Source organism: Schistocerca piceifrons, chromosome 2 (assembly GCF_021461385.2).
Source record: "Schistocerca piceifrons isolate TAMUIC-IGC-003096 chromosome 2, iqSchPice1.1, whole genome shotgun sequence".
In the NCBI taxonomy this organism is placed as follows: Eukaryota; Metazoa; Arthropoda; class Insecta; order Orthoptera; family Acrididae; genus Schistocerca; species Schistocerca piceifrons.
Genome location: NC_060139.1, coordinates 444648968 through 444676642, shown reverse-complemented (window position 1 = coordinate 444676642; position 27675 = coordinate 444648968). Strand labels below are relative to the sequence as shown.

Here is a 27675-nt window from a genome sequence, read left to right as displayed (position 1 = left end):
AAAGTGCAGAGATACTCTGGTTACATCATATTCATTGTTTTCTGAAAATAACTAACACAGGTAATTGAGGACGTTTTATCTAATAGAGTCCAGTACATAGCTGTAGACGAGAAGCGTTTATCAGAGACAAGGGTACCGTCATGAGCATCCCAGAGAGATGTGATAGACCCGCCCTTATTCTCTTAATGCATGAGCGATTTGACGAAAAGGGTTAGAAGCAATCTGTGGCTGTTGGTTGATGATGCTGCTATGATTCCATCTCCCTCCCTCCCCCCCCCCTCCTTGTCTTTTGATCAGCCTGGCATCTCTTCATCTCTTCTTCCCCAGGCAGTAATGAATTTGGATTAGTGTCCTTGGTTTTTTGTAGTGGGAATCTTTATGTTGGTTCTCGGCAGTTAAGCAGTTCAGTGAAATGTGTGGAAAATTCCTTGTAGTTTTCTTGACTGTTTAGAGCCAACTGCCCATTTCTTTCTTGAAGCAGAGAATTTGTGATGACATCCTTTGAGCTTAGTTTTGAAGTTCTTATAGCAGTTTCTCTATTTCAGCTAGTTGATCCTTTGCATATTTCTTTTCGGTCTTTCTGATTAATCTGACTGTCTCTTTCCTCACAGTCAGGATGTTTTATTGTGGTTGTCATTGTCTTATCCTTAGGGAAAGGAATCCAGTGCGCACTCTGTATACATACCGGAGGAGTTATTCCGGATGGGAAACGGAAAGGAATCCAGTGCGCACTCTGTATACAACCGGAGGAGTTATTCCGGATGGGGAACGGGCAATGATCTCTGTACAACCTGGATGTGGAAGTCTGGTCTCTGATTATAGAACTGCAGCGTGTCTGCAAATACACGTGCTTTGCATCGTCCGCCATATTGTAGTTTGGCAAACAAATTTCCATCGTTCTGCATGTGACAAAGAATTTCAGGCTGATTTCTTGTTTTGAACTTTATGTCAACATATGGTGTAATAGGCTGATGAGGGAGTGGAATTGAAAGTATTTTCTTTTCGTGTTCTAGTGACATTTCCTAGCAGCCATGTTGTAGTTTGGCAAGAAACGAAATATGAGCATCTATGGCTGGCACGATCAGATAGCTGAAGTTCAACATCCAGGTAATATAGAGATCTCTGGGAACGGGTGATTCTGGCTACCATGAAGAACACAGGAGGCAGCAAACTGGAAGTGGTGACTCATGTTGGCACTAACGATTGGGTGCAGCCAACTGCAAGTGGTAGCTCATGTTGGTACTAACGACTTGTGTCGATATGGATCGGAAAAGGTTCTCTCTAGCTTCGGGCGGCTAGCTGAAGTAGTAAAGACTGCCAGTCTTGCTTGCGAGGTGGACGCGGATCTCACCATCTGTAGCATCGTCAACAGAACAGAATGAACGGTCTGAATTAGAGGCGCAGGCGGTTCTGTGAACGTGTATGTTGCAGGTTCCTCGACTTGCGTCATAGGGTGGCGGGCTTCCGGGTAATGCTAAATGGGACAGGGGTCCACTACACACAGGAAACGGCTACACGGGTAGCGGGGGCTGTGTTGAGGGGATAGGCCCGTTTTTTAGGTTAGAGGGTCTTTTGAAAGTGCAGAAAGTGTTTTAGTTTCGAATGGTGCAGGAAGAACACAAGAATAGCAACAATCAATATTGTAGTTGTAAACTGTTGTAGCTCTGCTGGAAAAGAAACGGGGCTCCAAGCGCTAACAGAAAGCACCGAATCAAAAATCGTTGTATGTAAGGAAAATTCGCCAAAACTGGAAATAAGTTCAGCCGAAATTTTTTCAGAGGACTTAACCGTGTTAAGACAGGATAGATTAAATACAGTTGGTGGTGCAGTGTTTATTGTTGTCAGAAGTAGTATAACTAGTAGTGAAATTGAAGTAGAAGGTTCCTGTAAGTTAGTATGGGCAGAGGTTATACTTGACAACAGTAATAAATTAATAATTGGTTTCTTTCACCTCCCCCCCCCCCTTGCCGATTCAGATGGTCCAGTTGCTGAACAGTTCAAAGAAAACGTGAGTGTAATTTCAAGTAGTTGCTGGTGACTTCAATCTATTCTTGATATGTTGGAAAAATACATATGTAAAGTCGGTGGGAGGCATAAGATGTCATCCCAAATCTTGCTGAATGCCTTCTCAGAAAATTATTTTGAACAATCGAAGTGTAAATGGTTATGAATACATACTTGACATCTTAGCAAAAGATACTCCTTATAATATAGGGAACATAGTAAAAGAAACAGTGATTAGTAACCACAATGTTGTGCTGGGTAGACTGAAAACCATAACATCCAATCTTATCAAAAATAAACGCAAAATACATGTATTTAAAAAAGAAGATTAAAATTGGCTTCACACTCTCCTAAGAGACAGACTCCACTCTTCCAGCCTCACTATGTAAGCGTAGACCAGATTTCCTTTAAATTGAAAGAAATAGTATCGATGGAAATTGAGATATATTTACCAAATAAATTATTAAGAGATGGTGCTGATCCCCAATGGTACACAAAACGGGTCACAACGCTGTTGCAGGAGCAACGGAAAAAGCATGCCAAATTTAAAAGGTCACAAAATCCCTAACAATGGCGAAGTTTCACACAATCTCGAAATTTAACGCGAACTTCAATGCGATATGCTTTAAATAGTTTCGCCACGAAACTCTGTCTCGACATCTGGCAGAAAACCAAAAAGATTCTGTACGTATTTTATGTACAGCAGTGGCAAGAAGCAATCAATATCTTCATTCCCGATAACAATGATTTTATTGATGCTAGTGCCACTAAAGCAGAGTTATTAAATACGGTTTTCCAAATTTCTTCCTTGGTATCGAGAACTACTGCCAATATGAGGAACTTCGAAGTAGATATCCTCGGTGAAGTGAAGCAGCTTAAATCAATAAAGGCAAGGTAGACTGTATACCAATAAGGTTTCTTTTGGAATATGGTGATACAATAGCTCGTTACTCGGCTATCAAATACAACCACTCGGTTGAGGCGTTATGTCACGGACTGCGAGGCCCGTCACGCCGGAGGTTTGAGTCCTCACAGACCCGCATCACCAACGTCGATTTGCCGTAGGGTTTTCGAACATATTGGAGTACTGCGCGCGACATTAGGAATCACCTCGAAGAAGACGATTTATTGACAAATTCATGGATTCAGAAAAATATCGTTTTTCTGAAACACAACTAGCCCTTCATTCCCCCGCGAGAATGAGGGGACGTCAAATTGATTCCGTATTTTTAGATTTCCAGAAAGCTTTTGACACGTCCCTCAGAAGCGACTTCTAATTAACCCGCCTATGGAGTATCGGAACAGTTGTGAGACTGGATTCGTGATTTCCTGTCAGAAAGGTCAGAGTTCGTAATAACTGACGAAAAGTCATCGAGTGAAACAGGAAGTAATATCTGGTGCTCCCCAAGGAAGTGTTAAAAGCCCTCTGTTGTTCCTGATTTACATAAACGATTAAGGAGTCAAGCTGAGAAGTCCTCTTAGATTGTTTGCCGATGATGATCTCATTTACCGTCTTGTAAAGTCATCAGATGATGAAAACGAATTGAAAAATGATTTGGACAAGATCTCTGTATTGTGCAAAAAGTGGCACTTGAATCTAAGTAATGAAGTCCACAGGAATACTAAAAGGTATCCGCAAAATTTCAGTTACACGAAACCATACAAATCCAATGGGTGTAAACTCAACTAAATGCTTGGGCATTACAGTTAGAATAACTTAAATTGGAACGATCACATTTGTAATGTTGTGGGGATAGCAAACCAAAGACTGCGACTTATTGGCAGAACTCTGAGAAAATGCAATGTGTCTGCTAAAGAGACTGCTTACACAAAGGTTGTCCGTCCTCTTCTGGAGTACTGCTGTGTGATCTGCATCAGATAGGATTTGGACAAGATCTCTGTATTGTGCAAAAAGTGGCACTTGAATCTAAGTAATGAAGTCCACAGGAATACTAAAAGGTATCCGCAAAATTTCAGTTACACGAAACCATACAAATCCAATGGGTGTAAACTCAACTAAATGCTTGGGCATTACAGTTAGAATAACTTAAATTGGAACGATCACATTTGTAATGTTGTGGGGATAGCAAACCAAAGACTGCGACTTATTGGCAGAACTCTGAGAAAATGCAATGTGTCTGCTAAAGAGACTGCTTACACAAAGGTTGTCCGTCCTCTTCTGGAGTACTGCTGTGTGATCTGCATCAGATAGGATTGACGGTGGACGCCGAAAACGTTCAGTTCAGGACCGCTCGTCTCGTGCTATCGCGAAATAGAGGAGAGAGCGCCACGCATATGATGCATGAATTGGGATGGCAGTCATTAAAGACGTTTTGCGCTGCGGCACGGTCTTCTCATGAAATTTCACTCAACAACTTGCTCCTTAGAGTGTGAAAATATTTTGTTAATGCCCATCTTCATAGGGGAAATGATCATTATAATAAAAAAGAGAAATCAAAGCCCGCATGGAAAGATTTAAGTGTTCGTTTTTTTTCCGCGATCTGTTCGAGAATGGAACTGTAGAGAAGTAGCTTAAAGGTGGTTCGACGAACACTCTGCCAGACACTTATGAATTGCAGAATGATTGTGAAGATGTAGATATATTGCTGTTACAATTGTATGCATGCAGTTCAGTTTAAATTCATTCCTCCAAGGGTGGTGTTTCCTTTTCTAGAGAGGAATTAGTGTATGTGCTGTTTCGACGTATTTGCTGTTGGGTTATAGCCAGTTGTTTGTCTTCTGTCTCTCCTTCAACGCTGGGTGGATCTGTTAGTGTCAGATTCATGGGGCTGTGTGAAACTCTGAGGTTTTAAACGTAGTTTTGTTCTTGGCAGGTAACGACTGAATAAACGGTTGATGCTTTCTGACATAGACGTTTATAATTTATCTATACTTTCAATAAAAGATTGCTACATTGTCAATTTGTAATCCAACGATGCGTGAGTTCGGTGATCTCCATTTCATCTGTTTGAACTGTTGCTTTTTGTAAGGTGTTGACTTGATTTCAAGATTTAATGTCCTGAAGAATTCACCCGTTGTCTAGGGAAAGCGTCTATGATTAGTCATCCAAAACGCCCTCAGCCGCGGGTTCGAAACCTGCCACTGCTTAAATTTTGTGTAAAAATCATCAGAAATGGCGACCAAAGACTTCTAGCGTAAGAAGTCACCGTCATTCTGCCAACGGCTTTGTCAAAGAGGGAGGAGGATCGGACAGAGGTTTAGGGCACTCTCTTGCTCTTGGGGTGGGAAACTGCCCCTAAAAGGCGGAAGAATCAGCACTGATCATGGGCATGAGGATGCAGAAGGCATTGGAAACCACTGCATTGAATAATCATGACGTGTATCCACAGGGCATATGACATTTAATTGAAAAAGCGAATGATCTCTCCTTTAGCAAACATTCCGGACTAGTTTCCCATACAGATGTCCGGTAGAGTACTGCCAAGGGTGTGGTGACCACGAGAAAAAGCTTGAATAATCAACGAAACAATAACGTTCTACGAGTCGGGGCAAGTGTATCACAAGGGTAGGGAAGCTAGAAACTGTAAAAAGGGAAATGTTAAGGCTCAATCTACATAAAGTGGGCGTCAATGAAGTGAAATGGAAATAAGGTATGAATTTCTGGTGAGACTAATATAGGGTAATATCAACTGCAGCAGAAAATGGTGTAACCGGAGTAGGGTTGGTCATGAATAGGAAGGTAGGACAGAGAGTGAATTACTGTGAACAGTTCAGTGATAGGTTTGTCACTATCAGAATCGACAGAAAACCAGCACCGACAACGATAGTTCAGGTATACATGCCGACGTCGCAAGCTGAAGATGAAGAGATAGAGGAAGTATATGAGGATATTCAAAGGGTAATAGAATGCGCAAAGGGAGATAGGAAATGATCGTATGGCATTGTTGGTCGACATGTCCCAGTCGGGTTCGGCGCCAAGTGTAAGTCTTATTTCAGTCTGCGCCACAATAGGTGACTTGCAGCAGATGATAATGAAATGATGAGAGGACAACGTAACATCCAGTCGCAGAGCGGAGAAAATCTCCAACCCGCTCGGGAATCGAGCCCAGGCCCAGTGCATGGGAGGAAAGCACGTTACCACCCAGCTAAGTAGTGGACGCAAAGAGAGATGAAAATTTAATAGTCATGGGTGACTGGCATGCAGTTATAGGGGAAGGAGAAGAAGAAATGGTTAGAGGAGATTATGGACTTGGAACAAGGAATAAGAGAGGAGAAAGATTAATTAACTTCTGTAACAAATTTCAGCTAGTAACAGCGAATACTCTGTTCAAGAATCACAAGAGGAGAAGGTTGCATGGGGGCTTAATTATTATTTTTATAATGCAAATACTTTTTAAATTTTTTTTTGTAGCTGTAAGTCCGATTACGTAGTCTCGTAAACGGTTGGCCCTGACTAGTTTTTGTACGCAATCTGACTGCATAGAACAACAACAAAGAATGAAATGAAAATTCTCATTAACACAATTAATTAATTAAGTCCCCAGCAACTATAAAACCTACGAAACCAAAGCACAAGTATAACTGTTCTGTGTGTGGAAGTATGACTCAACGTACACATCTGGCACGGTTCTTCTTCAATAAGACAAGAAATTTCAAATACCATTTATACTGAAGTGATAAAAAAATTAGAAATACTATAATTGCGCAAGAAAACCAGAATTACTCTCTAATACAAGAACACAAGCCAGATGCTTTGTTGACTGAACCTGTAATAACGCATTATTCAGGACATTGAAATAATGAGAAAAAAAGCGAGTTTTGTTACCTTCATATATATTGATGAAAAGCACTCTAATCATTACAATATCTCCACACCGACTCGCTACTACCACATCTCAACAAGTACTGACTACTGCCACATCTCGACAAGCACTCTCCACCACGACATCTCAGCAAGCACTCCCTACTACGAGTCCTCGACAAGCACTGCCAGTGGAGGCGGCGGAATAAAACTCTTTGGCGCAATCTCTGGCGCTGTGGCTCAGTGTAGCCACCTTTCATATGCCCTTCCTCCACGGGCCAGAATTTGATGGTATTTTTGCCAGCATTGCTGGTGAAAATACCACCAAATTCGTCCACAAGAATACAGACAAAAAAAAGAGACTATTAATACGTAAGTATCACATAATTAGATAAAATTTTGGCTTTGCACTGACCTTTCAATAACCTAATATATAAAATACCGTAAGCAATACAAATTCTTTCATACATGTGACTTTACGTAATAGTTTACACAATACACAAAAAATCAGTTTATACAAATGTTCACATAACATGCTTTCCATAGTTCAAGAAACAAGTAGTTGACAGTTCCAGCAGTAGCACCCAGCCATGGTCAACAGGTGCAAACACAAGAAGTAACATCATTTCAGTAAAAGCAGTTCCATCAGTAGCACCCAGCAATGTTGAACAGGTGCAGAGACCAACAAGTGACATTATGTCAGTAGAAGCAGTCCATCATTGGCACCTAGTAATGTTGAACAGGTGCAGACACCAACAAGTGACATTATTTCAGTAGATGCAGTTCCATCAGTGGCACCCAGTAATGTTAAGTAGGTGCAGACACCAATAAGTGACATTATTTCAATAGATGCAGTCCATCAGTGGCACCCAGCAATGTTGAGCAGGTGCAGACAGCAACAAGTGACATTATTTCAATAGATGCTGTCCATCAGTGGCACCCAGCAATGTTGAACAGTTGCAGACACCAACAAGTGACATCTTTCAGTAGAAACAGTCCATCAGTGGCACCCAGCAATGTAAAACAGGTGCAGACACCAACACGTGACATCATTTCAGTAGAAGCAGTCCATCAGTGGCACCCAGCAATGTTGAACAGGTGCAGACACCAACACGTGACATCATTTCAGTAGAAGCAGTTCCATCAGTGGCACCCAGCAATGTTGAACAGGTGCAGACACCAACAAGTGACATTATTTCAGTAGAAGCAGTTCATCAGTGGCACCCAGCAATGTTGAACAGGTGCAGACACCAACAAGTGACATCATTTCAGTAGAAGCAGTCCATCAGTGGCACCCAGCAATGTTGAACAGTTGCAGACACCAACAAGTGACATCATTACAGTAGAAGCAGTTCCATCTGTGGCACCCAGTAATGTTGAACAGGTGCAGACAGCAGTCCGTAATATTCACTATCACTAATCACACTGTTCATCAGAGTTTATCAGCAGAAATTAAACATGTCCAAGAGGCACCCATCATTTTGAACAAGTGCAGGTAACAGTCCAGAATATTCACTATCACTAATCAGACAGTTCATCAGAGTTTATAAGCAGAAATTAAACATGTCCTAGTGGCACCAATCATGTAGAAAAAGTGCAAGTAACAGTCCATAATATTCACTATCACTAATCACACAGTTCATCAGCAGAAATTAAACATTTCTAAGTGGCACCCATTATGTTGAAGAAGTGCAGGTAACAGTCCATAATATTCACTATCACTAATCAGACAGTTCAGGAATGAACAATAGTTTGAATGCACACACAATTGCTTTTACAAAATTATATCAATGCTCTTACACTAAACATACAAATTATAAGAAACACACAAATGATATCAGATAATTGTCATCTTAACTATTACAAATGCACAAATATCAGTAAACCTATAATATTCATGAGTGTCAGTGCAAGCCACTACAAACAAGTAAGATAATATTTAGGAAATAGGTCGGTACCAATTTGAGATTGGGAAAGGAAAACACACAAAACACACTCACTCATCTTTCATCCACATTAAGTACTACTGTGTAATTGAATAGTGTTAACTGTGTAAATGCAATTCTGTCAAAATTTGATGTTCATCATGTGTATCAAGTAGTAGTGGCAGCAATGTATAACAGTCAATAATAGTTAGTCAACGTCATAGTCATCATGTCAAGACCAATGTTTGCCAAGCCAGATCAAAATGTACTGTTGTTGAACAACTGTCAGTGAGCCAAGATATGCAAATACTTCCTCTCTTTAAAAAAAGTATATACTGCTTATTGATTTAACAAAGTGTGTGTAGACAATCTTCCTTCCACTTTAGTGTTCTAGTCCGCTATCTTCATCCTCCTTGTTCCATATAGACCAAAAAAAAAAAAATGTACCTCACTTACTTCACCTCTTATACACCAAAACTCCAATAATCATCAGCATCACATAATCTTAATACTTGAATAATACCTCTTACGTCGATACATATAAACCTTATCATCAATATCATTTACCTTACCTCTTGTCCACCAAAACTCCAATAATCATCAACTTCACATAATCTCAATAATACTTCAATAATACCACTTCAATAACAACTCTTTCCTCTAGTCAGTCTCCTCGAACAAGTACAGATAAAACTTCATCATCATCCCATGCAATCCGAAGACACAGTGTCCACACACAACCTCTGTGTGATCCATCTGACCCAAATCTTCCACTCATTATGAATTATAAAATACATTTTGGTTACCTTGTCCATCATTAAATAAAAGAAATGCATACATGACCTCTAACAGACTTTAGTTCGAATAACTCTCAGTAATTAAGTACGATTACGGAGTGTGAATGATCATAATATTTCACAGTGTGTACACCACTTCAAGAATTATGGCAGAAGAAAACATGTGGAGTATTTTTTGTGTCAAGTGTCACTTCCTATTTCAATTGCTCACGAAGAATGCAGTGTAATAACTGTCAATGGTCTAACCTAGTGTTGGTATGTCATGTCGTTAGCTTCCTTCCTATTAGCATAAATTTATACAGCTTTCATAAAACCTCCAGCTCATGTGACTTCTATGAAGTTTCTTTTACTAATGTCGTTCGTCGAATTATAGCAATTCATTTTCTTATCTTAAAAATATAAGGCACTGAGCGTAAGCAAAACATGCAATAGCGAGTAAATATACCAGTAGAGAACAGAATGTCAACAAGTGGATGCCGCACAATTCCTACAACGAGGCTCTGCCAAGCGAACAATCTATAATTAATACCATAGTGTGACCTAAACTCTATGTTTGTAGACAGTATATCAGCATTTCTATATACCAAATTAAAGAGTAGTTATGACAACAAACAGAAATGTATAAATATGCAATCCATACGCAAAGCAGGAAATATATATCTCACATAATAAACAAGTCATTATCATCATATCAGCATAAGCAAATAAATGTTCACATGTAATCTTAATAAGTAAACATGAAGGCGCAAGCAGGTAAATCACAAAGTATAACTTACATGCCTAACCATAGTCAGCACAATTAATCAGGTGACAATTATAATTTAAATAAATAAGCACAGCTGGCACATAATTAAAAAATATAACTTCAGTGAAAAAGCATAGCAGCCAAGCGATGCATAATATATACAAATAACAACCCTGTTCATTAATCAATCGTTATCAAAATCAGTTAACACAAAGTATAAATCACGTAATCGCGAGCAGCAAATTACGTCTAAAGTACGTACCTAAGTGGAAATATATTACCTGAAAAATAAACTCAATTAATAGTTACCTTTTTAGTTTATTAGTTTCTTCTTCGAAATTACATTCTTCCTGAAATTCTCTCGATAGCAAGTCCTCTTAACGTCGGACACACACAGAATTTACCTGGAGCTCTTAAATATTTTATACAACCGTATCCTGAAAAATACTGAACGTTAATAACATAATTTATCAAGTCACTATAGCTTTATACTGAATTTAATCAGAGGAATTAGACTGTGTATTTGTTTACGGCTGTCAGTGCATTCGCACTGAGCGCTCGATCAGCTGTAGGCGCGTGACGTAGGAAGTAATTGTTTGCGGTCAACGACTGCCTCCTGCGGCGCGCAGACTTGACTGTTGCTTTGTGTATGTGCCGCCGCCAAAACACAGCGCGGTATCCTTGTATTCTCTGTGTGTTTACATGTAGCTGTTAGTTTCTCAAAAGAATGTCATTCCACAAAAATTTTAACGTTCGATATATGATGTATTCCCTTAGAGCGTCGAGATTTAAGAGTTTCTACTTCGACAGTGTTATCATGAATAATTTTGCGAATTCTATATGGACCGTTATAAAGCAGAAAAAATTCGCGACACAAGCCTTTTCCTTTGTGAGACAAACGATGAGACTTAATTAACACCTTTTGACCAACTGACAAGATTTTTAAACGACCGGGACGCTTAACTGATTTCTCTCTTCTAGCAGCCGCAGAATGCCGCAGTTTCCGAGAAGGCGGAAAAGGAACGATTTCAGAAATGCGATTTATCGGTGCTTTATTTTTTAATATCAGGATCGGCGGTAAAGAAGTTGAATCATTAGGGAGTTCATTCAGAATGTTTTGAAAAATATGAAGATACTGATCCCACGTTCTGTGATTCTGATGACAATAAAGTCGACACAATTTATTGATTTCCTTCATCCATCTCTCTGAAGCGTTAGACTGAGGGTGAAAAAGTGAAATGAAAATTGGTTTAATCTTACGACGCCGTAGAGTACGAAGCCAAATTTTAGAGTGAAACTGTGATCCATTATCTGATATAACCTTATCAACATGACCCACTTCTTTAAGAAAATGTTTGATGAAAGCGTCAGATACTGAACGAGCTGTTGCTTTGCGTAAAGGTGTAAAACACACATATTTTGATGTTAATTCCACTGCTACGAAAATGTACGCAAAACCATTAGTAGAACGAACCACTGGACTGAACAAATCGACTGCAGCCATGTCCTTTAATTTCGCTGGAATGATAGGAAACAACGGTGATCTGTGAGAAATAGTTGGCGGCTTAGCCTTTTGACATAATTTGCATTTGGCAAGAACAGATCGAATACGTTTTTCCATATTACTGAAGTAGCAATTTTCTCGTAATTTATGAAAGCATTTTCTGGGACCAAAGTGTGCATAAATGAAATCGATGCCAAATCAGTCTATTAACCCACTCATCAGGAATACAAACTAACCAAACAGAGTTGTCGACCGATTTTCGTTTAAAAGAATATCATTGCGAACTAAATAATACTTACTGTCTAATCGCTACGCTTTCCTTTCTCCTCCACTTCTCCTTAATGTCCTTCCAGATTGGATCCTTGTTTTGCTCCTTAATATACATCAAACAATAACTGTTTTCTTTGCAGTCCTCCTCAGCACTTTGTTTCAAACCCACAGGTGCAAGTGATAAAGCATCAGCAACAATGTTTGAAAAACCCTGTATGTAAACAATACTAAAATCAAATTCCTGTAGATACAGCGCCCATCGTGACAATCTGCCATGAGTTAATTTTGTTGACATAAGAAATTCCAGAGCTCGATGATCGGTGTAAACCTTAGTATGTCTGCCAAACAAAAATGTCCGAAATTTTGTGAAAGCCCATACAACAGCCAAAGCTTCAAGTTCCGTAATCGAATAACTCTTTTCTGATTTAGAGAGAACACGACTTCCAAATGCAATAGTCTTCTGTACTACAACGCCGTTTTCTTCTATCTCTTGAAATAAGTGTGCACCTAGGCCTTTGTATGATGAATCCGTCGCCAAACAAAAATCTTTAGATAAATCCGGATGTGAAAGAAGTGGAGCAGCAACTAAAGCATCACGAAGTTGTTCAAATTCTGACTGAGCTTCCTCATCCCAACACCAATTAGAATTCTTTCCAGATAGTTCACATAAACGGTGTGTAGCCAAATTGTCCAATCTAACAAAGCGTCTAAGAAAATTACAGACACCAAGGAAACTGCGAACATCACGTTTTGTGGTAGGAACAGCATAATTACGAATTGCGTCTAGCTTCTCTGGATCAGGGAGAATACCTTCTGTAGAAATAATGTGACCGAGAAATTTCACCTGAGAACGACCAAATTCAGATTTTTCCAAGTTCACTGTAATGCCAACTCTTGCAAAAATACGTAATAATGAATCCAAAATTTTGTTGTGCTCACTCCAAGAACGTTTAGCAATAAGAATGTCGTCAACATATGAAATAATATTGTCACGAAGATAAACAGGTAAGATTTCGTTTGAACTACGAATGAATGCTGCAGAAGATACAGTAATTCCAAACGGTAATTTCCGAAACTGGTAACAGTTATCAAAGGCTAAAAAGGCAGTATATTTTCTACAATCAGGGTGGAGTTCTATTTGCCAAATACTTGTGCGCATATCAATCGTGGATAAAACTTTAATTCCATGGAAATGTTGAAGAAGCTCATCTAAATTTTGTGGACGGTCAGTTTCAGGAATGATGATATTATTTATATCTGGAATCCAGAATCAAACGAATTGACCCATCCTTTTTAAGAACAACGTGTAATGGGCTGGTATAAGGACTGACTGCTGGCTCAATAATGCCTTGATCAATCATGTATTGAAGTTCACTCTTAACCTTATCTCTGTAAGCCAAAGGAATAGCGTACGTTTTCCCCCGAAATGGTGTGTGTTCTTTTACTTTAAATAAATATTGTAAGCCTTGTATAGTTCCTGTGTGATGACTAAATACTGTAGCATGTGAAGTCAAAATGTGGTGCAGCTCTTCTCTTGCAACGTCATCTGGCACTTCAGATTTCTTAACCTTTTCATTAATTAACTCTTCGCTATTAATTATATCATCCATCGCGTCTCTGTATCTATTGTCATTGTCATGAATAAACACACTGTCGTCATAATGCTCAACGAAAACATCAGAAGTAAGAAACCTTAAACATTTTGCATCTGACTCAGATCTTGTTAAACACTCGAAAAATTTCAAACATTTCGGCATTCCGGCAACAGTCAAATTCACACTTCCTTCTTTAACGTTCAAAATTGCCTTATGTGTGTTAAGAAACTCCATACCTAATATACTTTGTGTACTGAGTAATGGAACAATAATAAAATTAGCAGAAAATTCGTATCCTTGACAAATGAAATTTATGTTGGTCTGTTGTTTGACTTCCACACTTTTTCCAGAAATCGCTCTTCGAATTGTAGTTTTAGAAACAGGTAACACAGGACAAGCAATAGTTCTTACACATATACGAAAAACTGATTCACTAATGACATTCAGTGGGCTCCCAGAATCTAAAACTGCAGTGAACTTGTTCTTACCCACACATACTTCAATAACAGGATGTAAAAATGCGTCTACATTATTTACCTTTTCGTCTAGCAAAATGTCTCATGTCTTCCAGGCGTACGTAGTGTAAAGTCGTAGTGTCATTACTTTCTGAACCGTCTATATTGCTGCCAGAAGCCGAAGCTGCAAGTCATTGTCGATTGTTTGCGTCACGTCTTTGATTATTCACGTCATTTCGCGGATCAATTTCTACTATTTGCACTTGTCTCTCTGAATTTCTGTCACGCGGAGGATGCCAATTAGGTCCCTCCTGTCGGTTACATGTAAATTCTTGGTTGTGTCTGTCATTAAAATTTCTATTTTCCTGTCTGTCTGCATGACTGCTTCTTGTGTAATTTCGACTGTCACTTCTGAAATTACTGTTAGATCTACTACCCTGGTTATTTCTGTAGTAAGAATTTCTATTATTGTATGAACAATTTCTGTCTTGATGATACTGTTTCCGTATGAGTGATCATTCCGGTAGGAATTACCGTTATTGTCTGTGTAATTTCTGTTAGAACGACTGTTATTGTCATAAGGCTGGTATCTATTGTCCTGCCTGTTACGTCTGTCATTCCCAAAGTTACCCATATAACGCCCGTTGCGATCACTATCCCTTTTCTCTGAAAATCTATTATGATTACCGTTACTGAAAAAATTACAAGAAGTTCCGTCATCTTTATCATACTCAAGTTCTTGTAGCAAAGTCTTAAAAGTCTCAATGTCGTCTTTACATCTTCCGGCTAAAGCAATTTGTCTTATGGATTGTGGCAGCTTAGTTAAACAAATGCGAATTAATTAAGTCGGGCTATAAGTGTTGGACAGGAACTGATTCTTTCGAATCATATCTTCAAAGTATTCTGCCGGCGTGCGGAACTCAGACTGTTTAAAATTACGCTGCATAATAAGACTGCGTTTGACTCTGTCTTGCGTGTTTTCGGACCAATATGCCGATAGAAATGCATGATAAAAATCATTTAGATTATTACAATCTCTAATGAGTGCGCGCATCCGCGTCGCCGGTTCGTTTTCTAAATATCCACAAATAAATTCCAGTTTGTGACTTAGTGGCCAATTTGGTGGAAGTGCGTACATAAATTGATCTAGCCATGAACATGGATGTATGTCATTCTTAGAATTACGAAAGATCTTAAATTTCCGAACAGTCAAAAAGTATTTATAGTCAAAGGTTTCGCCTCGTGGCGACAAAGACCTCCCGCGTCTGTCCATTCCCAATGTCGATTATTGTCAAGTTCGCGCGCCTGGCGCTCTCTTGTTGCTTCTCGTAAATGAAATAAATTACTTACTTCAAACCCCTCTGCTATCTGTGATTCTAAATTTCTTCTACTGTCTATTCCTACAATTTCGCCTTCGATTTGTTTGACTTGCTTTCGTAATGCCTCAACTTCCCTTTTAACGCGTTCATTAAATTTTCCCTGATTTTCAACATGTTTATTTATGTTCTAATACTCTTCGGTTTCTGCAAATGGCAATGGTGCTGTATCATCTGAATCTCTGCCCCCATTTAAACTAAGACTTGTCAATTTGTCTGAAATCTCCTCAACTCTTTCCGATAAGTCACCTGTTTTTTCTTTCTGTTTATTTACGTCTTCCGTAAGTGTCGCGACTCGGGTTTCAGTATTGACACATTTGGTAGTTAACTGTTCATATTGTTGTGTTAGGTTATTTAATCTGTCATTTGGTACGGATTCCTCGATTCTCTCAAATATTTCCTCCTTATCATGTGCACGTTGTAAATTTAACTCTGAAAATTTTTGTACTATCACGCGATCTCTTTCTTCCTGTTCTCTATTCTGTTCCCTTTGTCTAATCTCTACTGCAATTAATCTATTATTGTGAGAACTCAAAATCGGTTGTACTTCTTCTCTAATTTCTTTCTTTAATTCATCTTTCATGTTTTTGAAACATGTCCCTATTCGTGAATCTAACCGTGTTTCCATTGTTTCCATCTCTGTTTTAATTGTTCATATTTGTGATCCCAACTGTGATCCCAGTGAGCCTAACCGCGTTTTCGTTGTTCCCATATCAGTTTTTAACCGTTTTGCCAAGATTCCCATCTCTGTTTTAAATTCAGATCGTAACTGTGATCCCACTGTTTTTAATTCAGATCCCAAATTTAATATTACACCCATCAACTGCTCCATATTAGCCGGTTCGAAATTCTTTTCGCCCCTAACATTTCCCGCAAAACTAACTTCCTTCTGCATAGCCATAAAGCTATCTGTGATCGATACTATTTCAGAATCTTCTATCGTGGATCTCGTATTCTGTGAATTTTCTGATTGAGAAAAATTTTGAAATGGTTCCGGACTATTTTCCCGACTTATTAAATTGTTTTCCACTTCATTATTCATGATACTGTTTTCCTCTGTTGGCGAGTTCGCCATGTTAACTATTTCGCCATTCTCACTATCCATCATTTTTGCCTTTTTCATCGATCGCGTAATCATTTACAAATCATACAAAACTCGTCACTATACGAAAATTACACACAATGACTCTTTATCTCCAACAATACCATTCACACGAAATGCTTCCCTCAAACACGATTAACGAACAATTGAAATCTTCCTAACTGCACAAAATTGTCAAACCCATGTACAAGACGACAAAAATTAAACTCTGCAAAAAATACCATTAGAAGAATGACAATTACCAAATCTACACATGCAATGTAGACTACAATTACTAAACTACAAATTACTACAACAATACTACTGTCTGCTATTTTTACAATCAGAAGAATTCCAAGGGACGATCCGAAGCAGCGGTCGCCACGTGCATGGGGGCTTAATTATTATTTTTATAATGCAAATACTTTTTAAATTTTTTTTGTAGCTGTAAGTCCGATTACGTAGTCTCGTAAACGGTTGGCCCTGACTAGTTTTTGTACACAATCTGACTGCATAGAACAACAACAAAGAATGAAATGAAAATTCTCGTTAACACAATTAATTAATTAAGTCCCCAGCAACTATAAAACCTACGAAACCAAAGCACAAGTATAACTGTTCTGTGTGTGGAAGTATGACTCAACGTACACATCTGGCACGGTTCTTCTTCAATAAGACAAGAAATTTCAAATACCATTTATACTGAAGTGATAAAAAAATTAGAAATACTATAATTGCGCAAGAAAACCAGAATTACTCTCTAATACAAGAACACAAGCCAGATGCTTTGTTGACTGAACCTGTAATAACGCATTATTCAGGACATTGAAATAATGAGAAAAAAAGCGAGTTTTGTTACCTTCATATATATTGATGAAAAGCACTCTAATCATTACAATATCTCCACACCGACTCGCTACTACCACATCTCAACAAGTACTGACTACTGCCACATCTCGACAAGCACTCTCCACCACGACATCTCAGCAAGCACTCCCTACTACGAGTCCTCGACAAGCACTGCCAGTGGAGGCGGCGGAATAAAACTCTTTGGCGCAATCTCTGGCGCTGTGGCTCAGTGTAGCCACCTTTCAAGGTATACTTGGAAAAAACCGGGTGATACGGGTAGGTTACATCATGGTCAGACAGAGATTCCGAAATCAGGTAGTGGATTGTAAGGCGTACTCAGGAGCAGATATAGACGCAGATCACAATGTAGTAGTGATGAAGAGTAGGATGAAGTATAAGGCATTAGGCAGGAAGAACCAATATTCAAAGAAGTAGGATACAAAATTGCTAAGGGATGACGACATACGCTTGAAGTTCTCTAAGGCTGTAGCTACAGCAATAAAGAATAGTTCAGTAGGCAGTATAGTTAAAGAGGAATGGACATCTCTAAAAAAAGCAGTCACTGAAGCTGGAAAGAAGAACATAGGTACAAAGAAGGTAACTGCAAAGAAACCATGGGTAAAAGCTGATCGATGAAAGAAGGAAATACAAAAATGTCAGGGAAATTCAGGAATACAGAAATACACGTCACTGAGGAATGATATCAATGTTAAGATTCACTGATGAAATTGGTATCCTCAGTGACAGTGAAGAAAAATTTCAGGACCTGTTACAGGGAATGAAGACGAAAATAATGAGAAGTGGCAGAAATGAGAAGACCGAGAAAGTGATCACGAAGTGGATGATGTTAAAGAATTCTGCTACCTAGGCAGCAAGATAAACCATGATGGAAGGTGCAAGGAGGACATCGAAAGCAGACTAACACTGGCAAAAATTGCATTCCTGGGCAAAAGAAGTGTACTAATGTCATACATAGGTCTTAATTTGAGGAAGAAATTTCTGAGAACGTACGTCCGGAGCACAGCAGTGAAACATGTGAACACAGTAGTGAAACATGAACTGTGGGAAAACCCTAACAGAAGATAATTGAAGCATTTGAGATGTTGTGCTATAGAAGTGTGTTAATAATTAGGTGGGCTTATAAGGTATGGAAGGAGGTGGTTCTCCGCAGAATCGGCAAAGAAAGGAATACATGGAAAACACAGACAAGAAGAAGGGACAGAATTATAGGAAATCTATTAAGATATCAGGGAATAACTTCCATGGTACCAGAGGGAACTGTGGAGTGTAAAAACTGTAGAAGAAGACAGAGGATGGAATACATCCAGTAAGTAATTGAGGACGTAGGTTGCAAGGGCTACTCCGAGATGAAGAGGCTGTCACAGGACAGGAATACGTGGCTGGCCTTCAACTAGTCTCCGCGCGTTGTAGGTGGTTCATTTTCCTGTTATCTTCCTGCAATTTCTTTCTTTGTCTAGGTGTGAACTGAAATCGATCGTAGTATTTTGATATGGTTTGGGGGAATTTTAGAATTTTTTTACTTTCCCTGATGATTCTTGTACCTTTTTGCCGTTGGTTTTATTTCCAGTATTGATTGGCATCTGTGCATGAATTAGTGTGCATGTTTTATTTGCACACTTCAGGGTGATTGTCATTGGTGTCTGGTTTACATTTGCTATGGAGGTGACTGCCTTTCTCGGCTGCAAAAGCGACAACTGAAAGTGGCTAGTTTTTCATTATGCGTTTCTCCTTCTTACTTTTGAAAAGTCTCTAGCTCCAAAAATCCGTTGCATGGCAGACAGTCTTATTTCTTGGATTATCAGTATTTGTATTTTTCGTTCGTTTAACTTTTGCTATAGTTCATGCAACTTTTCTGCTCATAAGCAGTATTTACATTTAGTGCGGGGCGAAAGGTTCTGGTGTTTGGGCGAAGGTGACCAGAGGAGTCGGCCTCTCCTCTTTGCGTGTCAGTTGACAGCAGTGGACTGGGTGTTACCTGGGCTAAAAGTCTGTTTTCTGCTACGCCTCATGGTATCTGATTATCTCAAGCTCTGGAGCGAAGTCCATTATTTGGGATGGGAATGTTAGCTCCAAAATAAAAAGTCCATCGGCACCTCTGGTGATGAGACGCTGACCACTTGGCCTGATGCTAAATGTCTGACACAAAGTGAATTTTGCAGGATGTCTCTCCCGCCAACTCTGCGTATTGATCAGCGCCTTCCCATCTGTTACCATCACATATTGTAGTTAATCTTGTTGTTGACATATTGGCTGTTAGCTTCTTCATTGCAAAAAGAAAAAAGAACGACACACCACGAACGATTTATCCGAGAGGGACGGAAAAAGGTAGATGTGACACACATGTACAGACAGACAAATGATTGCAATTTCAGAAAAACTAAATGACGCATTCAGGAGAAAGAGTTTAACAAACTGAGTCAAGTCAGTAACGCGTTGGTCCAGCACTAACCTTTACGCAAGCATTTTTACGGCGTGGCATTGATTGGTCGAGTTGTTAGATGTCCTTTTGAGGGATGTCGTACCAAATCTTGACCAATTGGCGCATTAGATCTTCAAAATATCGAGATGGTTGGAGGGCGCTGCTCATTATTCTCCACGCGTTATCAATTTCGGAGAGATCCCTCGACCTTTCTGGCGAGGGTAGGGTTTATGAAGCACGAAGGCAAGCAATAGAAACTGTCGCCGTGTGCAAGCGGCCTTTAACCTGCAGAAATGGAAGCCCAGGGTGGCTTGCCACGAAGGACAACGAAACGGGACGTAGATCATCGACATACCCCTGTGTGCTCTAAGCGTGCTGCCGATGACAACCAAAGGGATCGTGTTATGAAAAAAAAGGGACCCAGACCATCATCCTGATTGTCGTGCCGTAAGACAGGTGACAGATGGTGTCCCACTGCGTCTCCACACGCGTCGTCGCTGCTCATCGGTGTTGTTTGAAGCGAGACGTATCACTGAATACTGTTCTTGCTAGAAGCTCTTTCTCTTGAATAAATCATCCCATTTTTCTAAAACTGTAATCATTTGTCTGCCTGTAAATGTGCATCACATCTACCGGTTTCCAACCCAATCGGATAATTCCTTCGTGGTGCGGTATTTTTTTTTTATCTTAAAATGCATATACAGAGCTTCGCCCAGCGCTTATCGATTTTTCTAACGTTTGGGCGGTACGAGTGGACGGCATTGACAAAAGGTCACCGTTCATTGGTGGTGGCAACCTGCAGCAGAGCCCACTACCTGCAACGGTCGTTCGTTGCAGCACGAGAATCCAGGAACCGTTTTCAATGAAACTTTCTTCTTTCTTGTTGAAACTATTGTCATGTTTATGAATTTCTATGATTTACGTGAACAAACAGGCTTTGTAGCTCTTCTCCAAGGAGAGGACCTGCGTGTCAGTGAGTCTTAATACGTGGTCGGTCTCTCACAGACAGTTCTCTGCCACGGCTGATTTACAACCCTGGGTACCGTTTATGTTCGGTGACCTGGCATTGTTTCGATTTACTCTGAAAGAATTATGGGACAGTCTCATTAGTAAGATCGCGACCGATCCTTATTCTGCAGTCGCCCAAATTGAGCTAATGTTCCCTTCCGCATTAACAAACATTTCACTTCTTCCAGAACAACAACATTACAAATGTTGTTGTTGTGGTCTTCAGTCCAGAGACTGGTTTGATGCAGCTCTCCATGTTACTCTGTCCTGTGCAAGTTTCTTCATCTCCCAGTAACTACTGCACCCTATATGCTTCTGAATCTGCTTAGTCTATTCATCTCTTTGTCTCCCTCTACGATTTCTGCCCTCCACGCTGCCCTCAAACACTAAATTGGTGATCCCTTGATGCCTGAGAACATGTCTTACCAACCGATCCCTTCTTCTAGTCAAGTTGTGCCACAAATTCCTCATACGCCCAATTCTATTCAGTAGCTCCTCATTAGTTACGTGATCTACCCATCTAATCTTCAGTATTCCTCTGTAACACCACATTTCGAAAGCTTCTTGTCTAAACTATGCTTGTCTAAACTAAGCTTTAAAATATGTAATCTAAATTATGCCTATCAGTTTCTTGTTAAGTGTTGATTTGACCTCTGATTTAACATTTTCGTGGCATGTACTCAGTAATCATCATTTTCCTCTAAATAACACAATTTTAAAGAACTTTCTTACGCTTTCAGCTGTTTCGACAACCGGCTAGCATGTTGGTTGCTAATGGTGTCCTGTTTGTGGACATCTTTTTCACAATTGGAGCCATGACGATCACAAGCCCGCTCTTCCAGGCGCTTGATAAAGGAGCGAAATTCCATCAACTCTTTCTGGGAATAATAAATCGATATGTGAGGTAAGATTCAGTTTAACCATCAATGCAGGAAGCAGCTGTATTCACTTTACTTGGATTTTACGCTTATTTTTGCTGTTTATCGTTGCGACGTGCATAATTAAGATTGTGATTTATACACTTATGGTCTCAAAGTAGCTTCGCTGTCTCGCGAAACGGAGATGGAGCCTTTGAATGCGGACAGCAGCATGCAGTATCCAGTTTACGCATCACACACGTTCCTGTAGCCTACTAGTATGTAAACAATACATCAGCGCAGAGATCGAACGACAAATACGGTCTCTTGGCACAGTAATCTCATATTTATACATGGTCTATGCACGCCATGAACTCACGTGATAACGAGGAAAAACAGTTGTTAGGTAACAGGAAGAGAAAGGTGGAACAGGTTCACCGATAATATGTACTATATTAGTGCACTTAAATCATTTGATATGGAGCTTGATATAAGGAAATTGTTGCTGGAAACGGATATTTATCTTCTTTTACATAAACAGACATGGTTTATGGGTGAGAAATCAGGGAACCAGGTCAGTTAGGGATCATGAGAGGTATCACGCGAGGGTTAATCATTGTTACCAATAGTGGCGATCATTCAGCCTCTCTTCAGCATTTACCAAATCAATCCAGCTGTTATACTGAAGAGCTCCTCACACTTTGGTTTTATTAGTGGAGGTATGGGTCTCATGAAATGGTGCTTCATGTGACCTTTCATCAGGTTGTTGGCGTTGGATCTGGTCGCCACAAACAGAAACGAGATTCATCTCTAACCACAGAAAGCCACTCAGTGTCTCAGTTGACTCCTGCTCTACACCATGCAAGTCACTTTCTTCTGTGGCAACATGAAACAATTAACTGATGTATTAAGAACACCAAGAAAGTGAAAAATCTGAAAATTGGAATTTTTGTTTTTTGCATATTAAAATTTTACCAAGTTTTCTGATTAATTTGCTGCAAGTGTCACACATCTACTTTAATTCTAAGTACTTAAAAATAAATAAATAAAAAAGGCCTGCGCCCCTCTTTGTGGGCGTTTTCCGACCCGTTTGTCAGGTTGTTTTTGTTTGTTTGTCGGAGAAAGATTTTTACATCTTTTGAACTCCCTTCTGTTTTCTTCGGCGATAGGGATAGGCGTTTTGCGATGTGTGGGTCCTGTGCAGAGGTTGACAACTCTGGCAGAAAATAAGACAGCTGTACATCGAAGTTCGTTGTTGTGTGGTTTTCGAGCGTGGTTTTGAGTGTGTTGTTCTGACTTGTGTTGAGTAGGTAGGCAGTGTGGGTGCAGTCTTGTTTGAATATCATATTTTTAGCGAAAATGTTGCGAGTAATAGAACATTTAAAAAGTGGAAAGGTAAAAGCAAGAAGCATGTTTAGAAGAACGTTTCTGAAAATGTAAAGGTTAGATCAGAAACAGATAGTGAGGTGTCCTCCTTCCTTGCATCCAAGAGGAAACTGAATATTAGTGAAGAGACAATTATCAGCATATTGCCAGGATGCTAATCCACGCAAAAGCATGCGCCAAACACGCCCAGTAGAACGATCCGAATTAGTTTAATGTCAAAATAACATACTAAACTCAGAAATGACTGCACAGGAAGGGTATATTGTCTCGCGAAACCTGACGAACACTTAACGCCTACAGAACGTTGCTCACCATCATTAGTATATCAGGCCGAAGTAAATCACAGACAGTGAAATATGGCCACATCCACCAGCTAAGGTAGCAGGAACACGCCCAATGTCACCGCACAGGTAGGGTAAAGCTGAAACGCCCCACTATGACAAGACTCGGACCGCAGAGTGCAGACACGATCAGCAATCACCACGGCTCCGAGGTGCAAGCCGCTATACGGGGCGGGCCTCCGTCGAAACAGCCAAACCCCAGCCAGTCACGACTGAGCTACGTGCATGCTTAGCCCTTGGAATAACAAATATGGGGGGAGGGGGGGGGGGCGCGAAGTTAATTTGTGCTGGCCTTTTGAGAGGAATGTAATCTAGTCATTTACTCTATATTTTAAAATTCTGAAAAAAGTTGATTGTTTTTATTCAGTTCTTCTACCAGTTTCCAATTATGTTTTAAATTTTCCAGTTAAAATTAACCCAAAAATTTAAGTCTCAGTTGCAGATATCACTTTCCCCAGTGAATGTCGTATTCAGTATTCCAAAGTTCATGGCCGTACTTGCACATCAATATCTCTTTAAAAAGTATGTTGAGAGTAAAAATCAACAACAATTAGTGAAATTTGCATTTTACAATTTTCTTTTGTGGTAGTCATGAAGTCGATAGCAGACGTCATTGAAAGTGTGTTGATATTGCTAAGAGTGTGTACTAAAAGGTATTTTCAGGTTCTGGACAATACTTACTCATCAGTAACTGTTGTAAAAAGTATGTTGTTAATGTAATTCAACAGTCAACGAATTTTGTTTTTGCTAAAAAATTTTCGGGTGGTCAGCCAGCAAGTTCGCCGGACCTCTCTCTCAACCAGTTCGGGATTTTGAGAACCTTACGCGCCAATTGGACAGAATTTGGTACGATATCCATCAGGAGGACATCCAACAACTCTGCCAAGCCAAATGCTTGCATAATGGCCACAGGTGGACCAACGCGTTAATGAGATGCTCAGTTTATGAAGCTCTTTCTCTTGAATCATCCAATTTTTACCAAATTGTTTCCGGTTGCTTGTCCGTACATGTACATAACATCTACTGATTTCCGTCCTATTCGGATATTTCTTTGTGGTGTGTGCCGTTTTTTTGTCTTAGTTGTGTGAAAACCAGAACAAAAGCAAACTCTATAAGCACTAGAATACTTTAAGCAGTATCAAATTAATGGGAATGTAACGAAGTTCATTTTCTACCCTCAGGGATGGAAAACTGAAATGCCAATATTTTGCCACGAGCAAAATCTATGTGTTTGCACAGCGGAAGTTAAGTCTGAACATGACTGAAAATGTTACAAGCAAAATATCACACCAAGCTGCACGAGCATCCAGCGATCTCATCAAAACCCTCGTAGACTGTAACACGAGAATGATTTTCGGAACGTATCCACTACTCACAAGGGAACATTCCCAAGTGTCGATGTACGGTCTTGATAAAATTCGGCTGGAACGTAGAGGGGGCAAAATAATGCTGTACATATTTTTTTGTTCGCGCCCAATTTCACATCCCGAAAGGTAATTTGGAGGAAATGTCTTCGAAATGATGATATACATTGATCAGCCAGAACTATGACCACTGACCTACTATCGATGTAAACCCGTCCAGGCGATAGCAGCGTCACCTGGCGAGGACTGACTGTCAAACACACGCACGGTACATGTAGTATCAGTGAGCGTACTGTCCGTGTGTAGAATGTGAAAGGCACGCGATCTGCCTGAGTTTGATCGAGCACAGACTTTAATGACCTGAAGGCTCGGTACGAGCATTTCGGAATCTGCACGACTCGTCGGGTGTTCGAGGAGTGCTATGGTGAGTGTCTTCAACATGTTAAAACCAGGGTGAAACCACGTCCAGATGTCGTTGGGTTGGGGGGCCACCCCCCATATCTATGTCAGACGTCGTAGGCTGGGCAGACTGGTAAAACAGGACAGGCAGCGAACTGTCGCGGAACTAACATCAGACTTTAATGCTGGGCAGAGTACACGTGTGCATGAACATTCACGTGGTTCTCCGAACACTCTTAACGATGGACCTCCGCAGCCGATGACCCATACATGGACCGATGTTAACGCCACAACATCGGCAACTACGACTGAAATGGGCACGTGACCATCGACACTCTACGTTGGTGCAGTGGCAGAGCGTTGCATGGTCTGATGAATCCCGATATCTTGTTTGTCATTTCTTTGGGAGGGCACGAATCGTCGTCTTCCGGGGGAACAGCTCCTTGACACCTATACTGCAGGACGGAGACAAGCTGACGGCGGCTCGATTATGCCGTGGTGAACATTCACGTGGGCGTCCGTGAGTCGAATGGAGCTCGTGCGAGGCACCATGTCTGCCAAGGAATATCTTATACTGGTTGCATATCACGTATGCCCATTCATGACGATCATGTTTCCCGACGGTAGTGGCATTTTTCAACAAGATAAGGCGCCATGTCACAAGGCTAGGACTCTGATGGAGAGGTTTTAGGAACAGAGGGGCTAGTTCCGATTGATGTGCCATCCAACCAACTCGTCAGATCTGAACCCGATCGAATACGTCTGGGATGTGATTGAACATGGCGTCATAGCTCATCGTCCCACTCCCCGCAGTTTATGGAATTAGGTGACTTTTGTCTGCAGATGTGGTGCCAGCTCCCTCCAGCAACCTAGCAAGACATCGTTGCTTCCATGTCACGACGTATCACCGCTAGTATCCGTGTCATTGTGGACATACCGGCCATTAGATACGTGCTCATTTTGTTCTGGCTGATAAGTGTATAAAAAAATGTTTCTCATATAAAAGCTGATATGTAATTATTGTCCTTGAAAATTGTGCAACCAAATTTTTTAGTAATTTAAAATTTTGCAAAATACCCCGCCACCAGTCCTAAAAATAAAAACTATTTTTAAAACATAAATTAAAGAAGCTACATACACCGGTGTATAATAAAGCTGGTTTCTGAAATACCATTTTTGGAAAATAAGCTGTACACAACATGCTGTTAGAGTAATTTCGACATACCTAAGTAATATATCTAAACATTCATTATTAAACTAGTTATTTATTTTACTTACATTTATTTTATGTTTTAAATTGTTATTGTACGTTTTACCTTCTTCTTTTTAGTTTAACGTTTCACATGTGAATATTTTATTAAGTGAAAATAATAACCAACACATTATTATGATACAGAATTATTACAATACTGATAATCTGTAAATAAATGCTTAAAACATAACGTTTTCTTACGTAATGAACAAAAAATAAATCTAATTTCTTCACTAATATACACGACAGGGAAGACAATATAAAACAAAATTCAGCAGGGTTTTAAATCGTCACGGGTGACCCTCTAAATGTGCAGATTTGCATCAGGCGTATTTCAATACAGTAATGAGCCTTGGCGATGAGAACTGATTGTGTACTAGTGACCGTAAATTGATTATATAATTTCTCAAGTGGTGACCGACATCATAATCATTCATCAAAACTAGGATGAACAAGTTTCTTATCCTCAGGTACGGTTCTGTCACATTGACAGCCCCAAGGATCTAACAATAATACAGGTTTTTTCCTTCATTAGGAAACAAATCATCTTTCAAATATCTATTGAGTTGGTCAAGCTGTCACAAGGACATCTGTGACCTCAAAAAGAGATTCTCGATTTCTCAGTTCAAATTCACCTTCAGTTTCTTTTAAAACTATGAGAAGGCGGCCGATCAATGTGAAAAAAACCGTTTTGACCATCACACTCAGACGAATGTGTTCATCTAGTGATCCCATAGAGCTCGACGTCACAGGTACAGGCATGAAATGTATACGGATTTCGATGTTGGAAGAACTTTTTCAGAAGATTTTTTAAATCTAGTTCTGTTGAGTGATTATGATGTCAATCTCCACCTGAGAAGCGGTATAATTAACCTAAGCTTGAGAAGCAATATAACCAGTCTGCAGTCATTAGTACACAATCAATTCTCTTCGACACAGCTTACCGAGGTATTAAAATATGTCTGATACTAATCAGAATACTTATAGGGTCTCCTGTGACAATTTAAAATTCTGCTGAATTTTGTTTTATATAGTGTTCTCTGTCGCTTGTATTGTGTGAAGAAACTTCGTTCATTTTACTTATTATTTTCAATTAACAAAATACATGTGCATGAGAGGGTAAAGTAAAAAACAAAAAAAGAATGTAAAACATTAAACACCAATTTAAAACATAAAATAAATATAAATAAAATAAATAACTAGTCTAATAATGAACGTTAAGGTATTTTAGTTAGGTATGTTGAAAATACTCTGCCTGCAAATTG

At 39.7% G+C, this 27675-nt stretch overlaps 1 protein-coding gene across 1 annotated transcript in view; it reads left to right on the top strand.

Annotated features, from left to right (window-relative positions):
• The window catches only part of LOC124776760 (nose resistant to fluoxetine protein 6-like), a 381483-nt gene that overhangs the window by 243473 nt on the left and 110335 nt on the right, over positions 1-27675 (top strand). The window contains exon 7 of the mRNA XM_047251897.1: positions 21552-21715. Coding sequence (XP_047107853.1) covers positions 21552-21715 — 164 coding nt within the window. The remainder of the gene's footprint in view (positions 1-21551; positions 21716-27675) is intronic.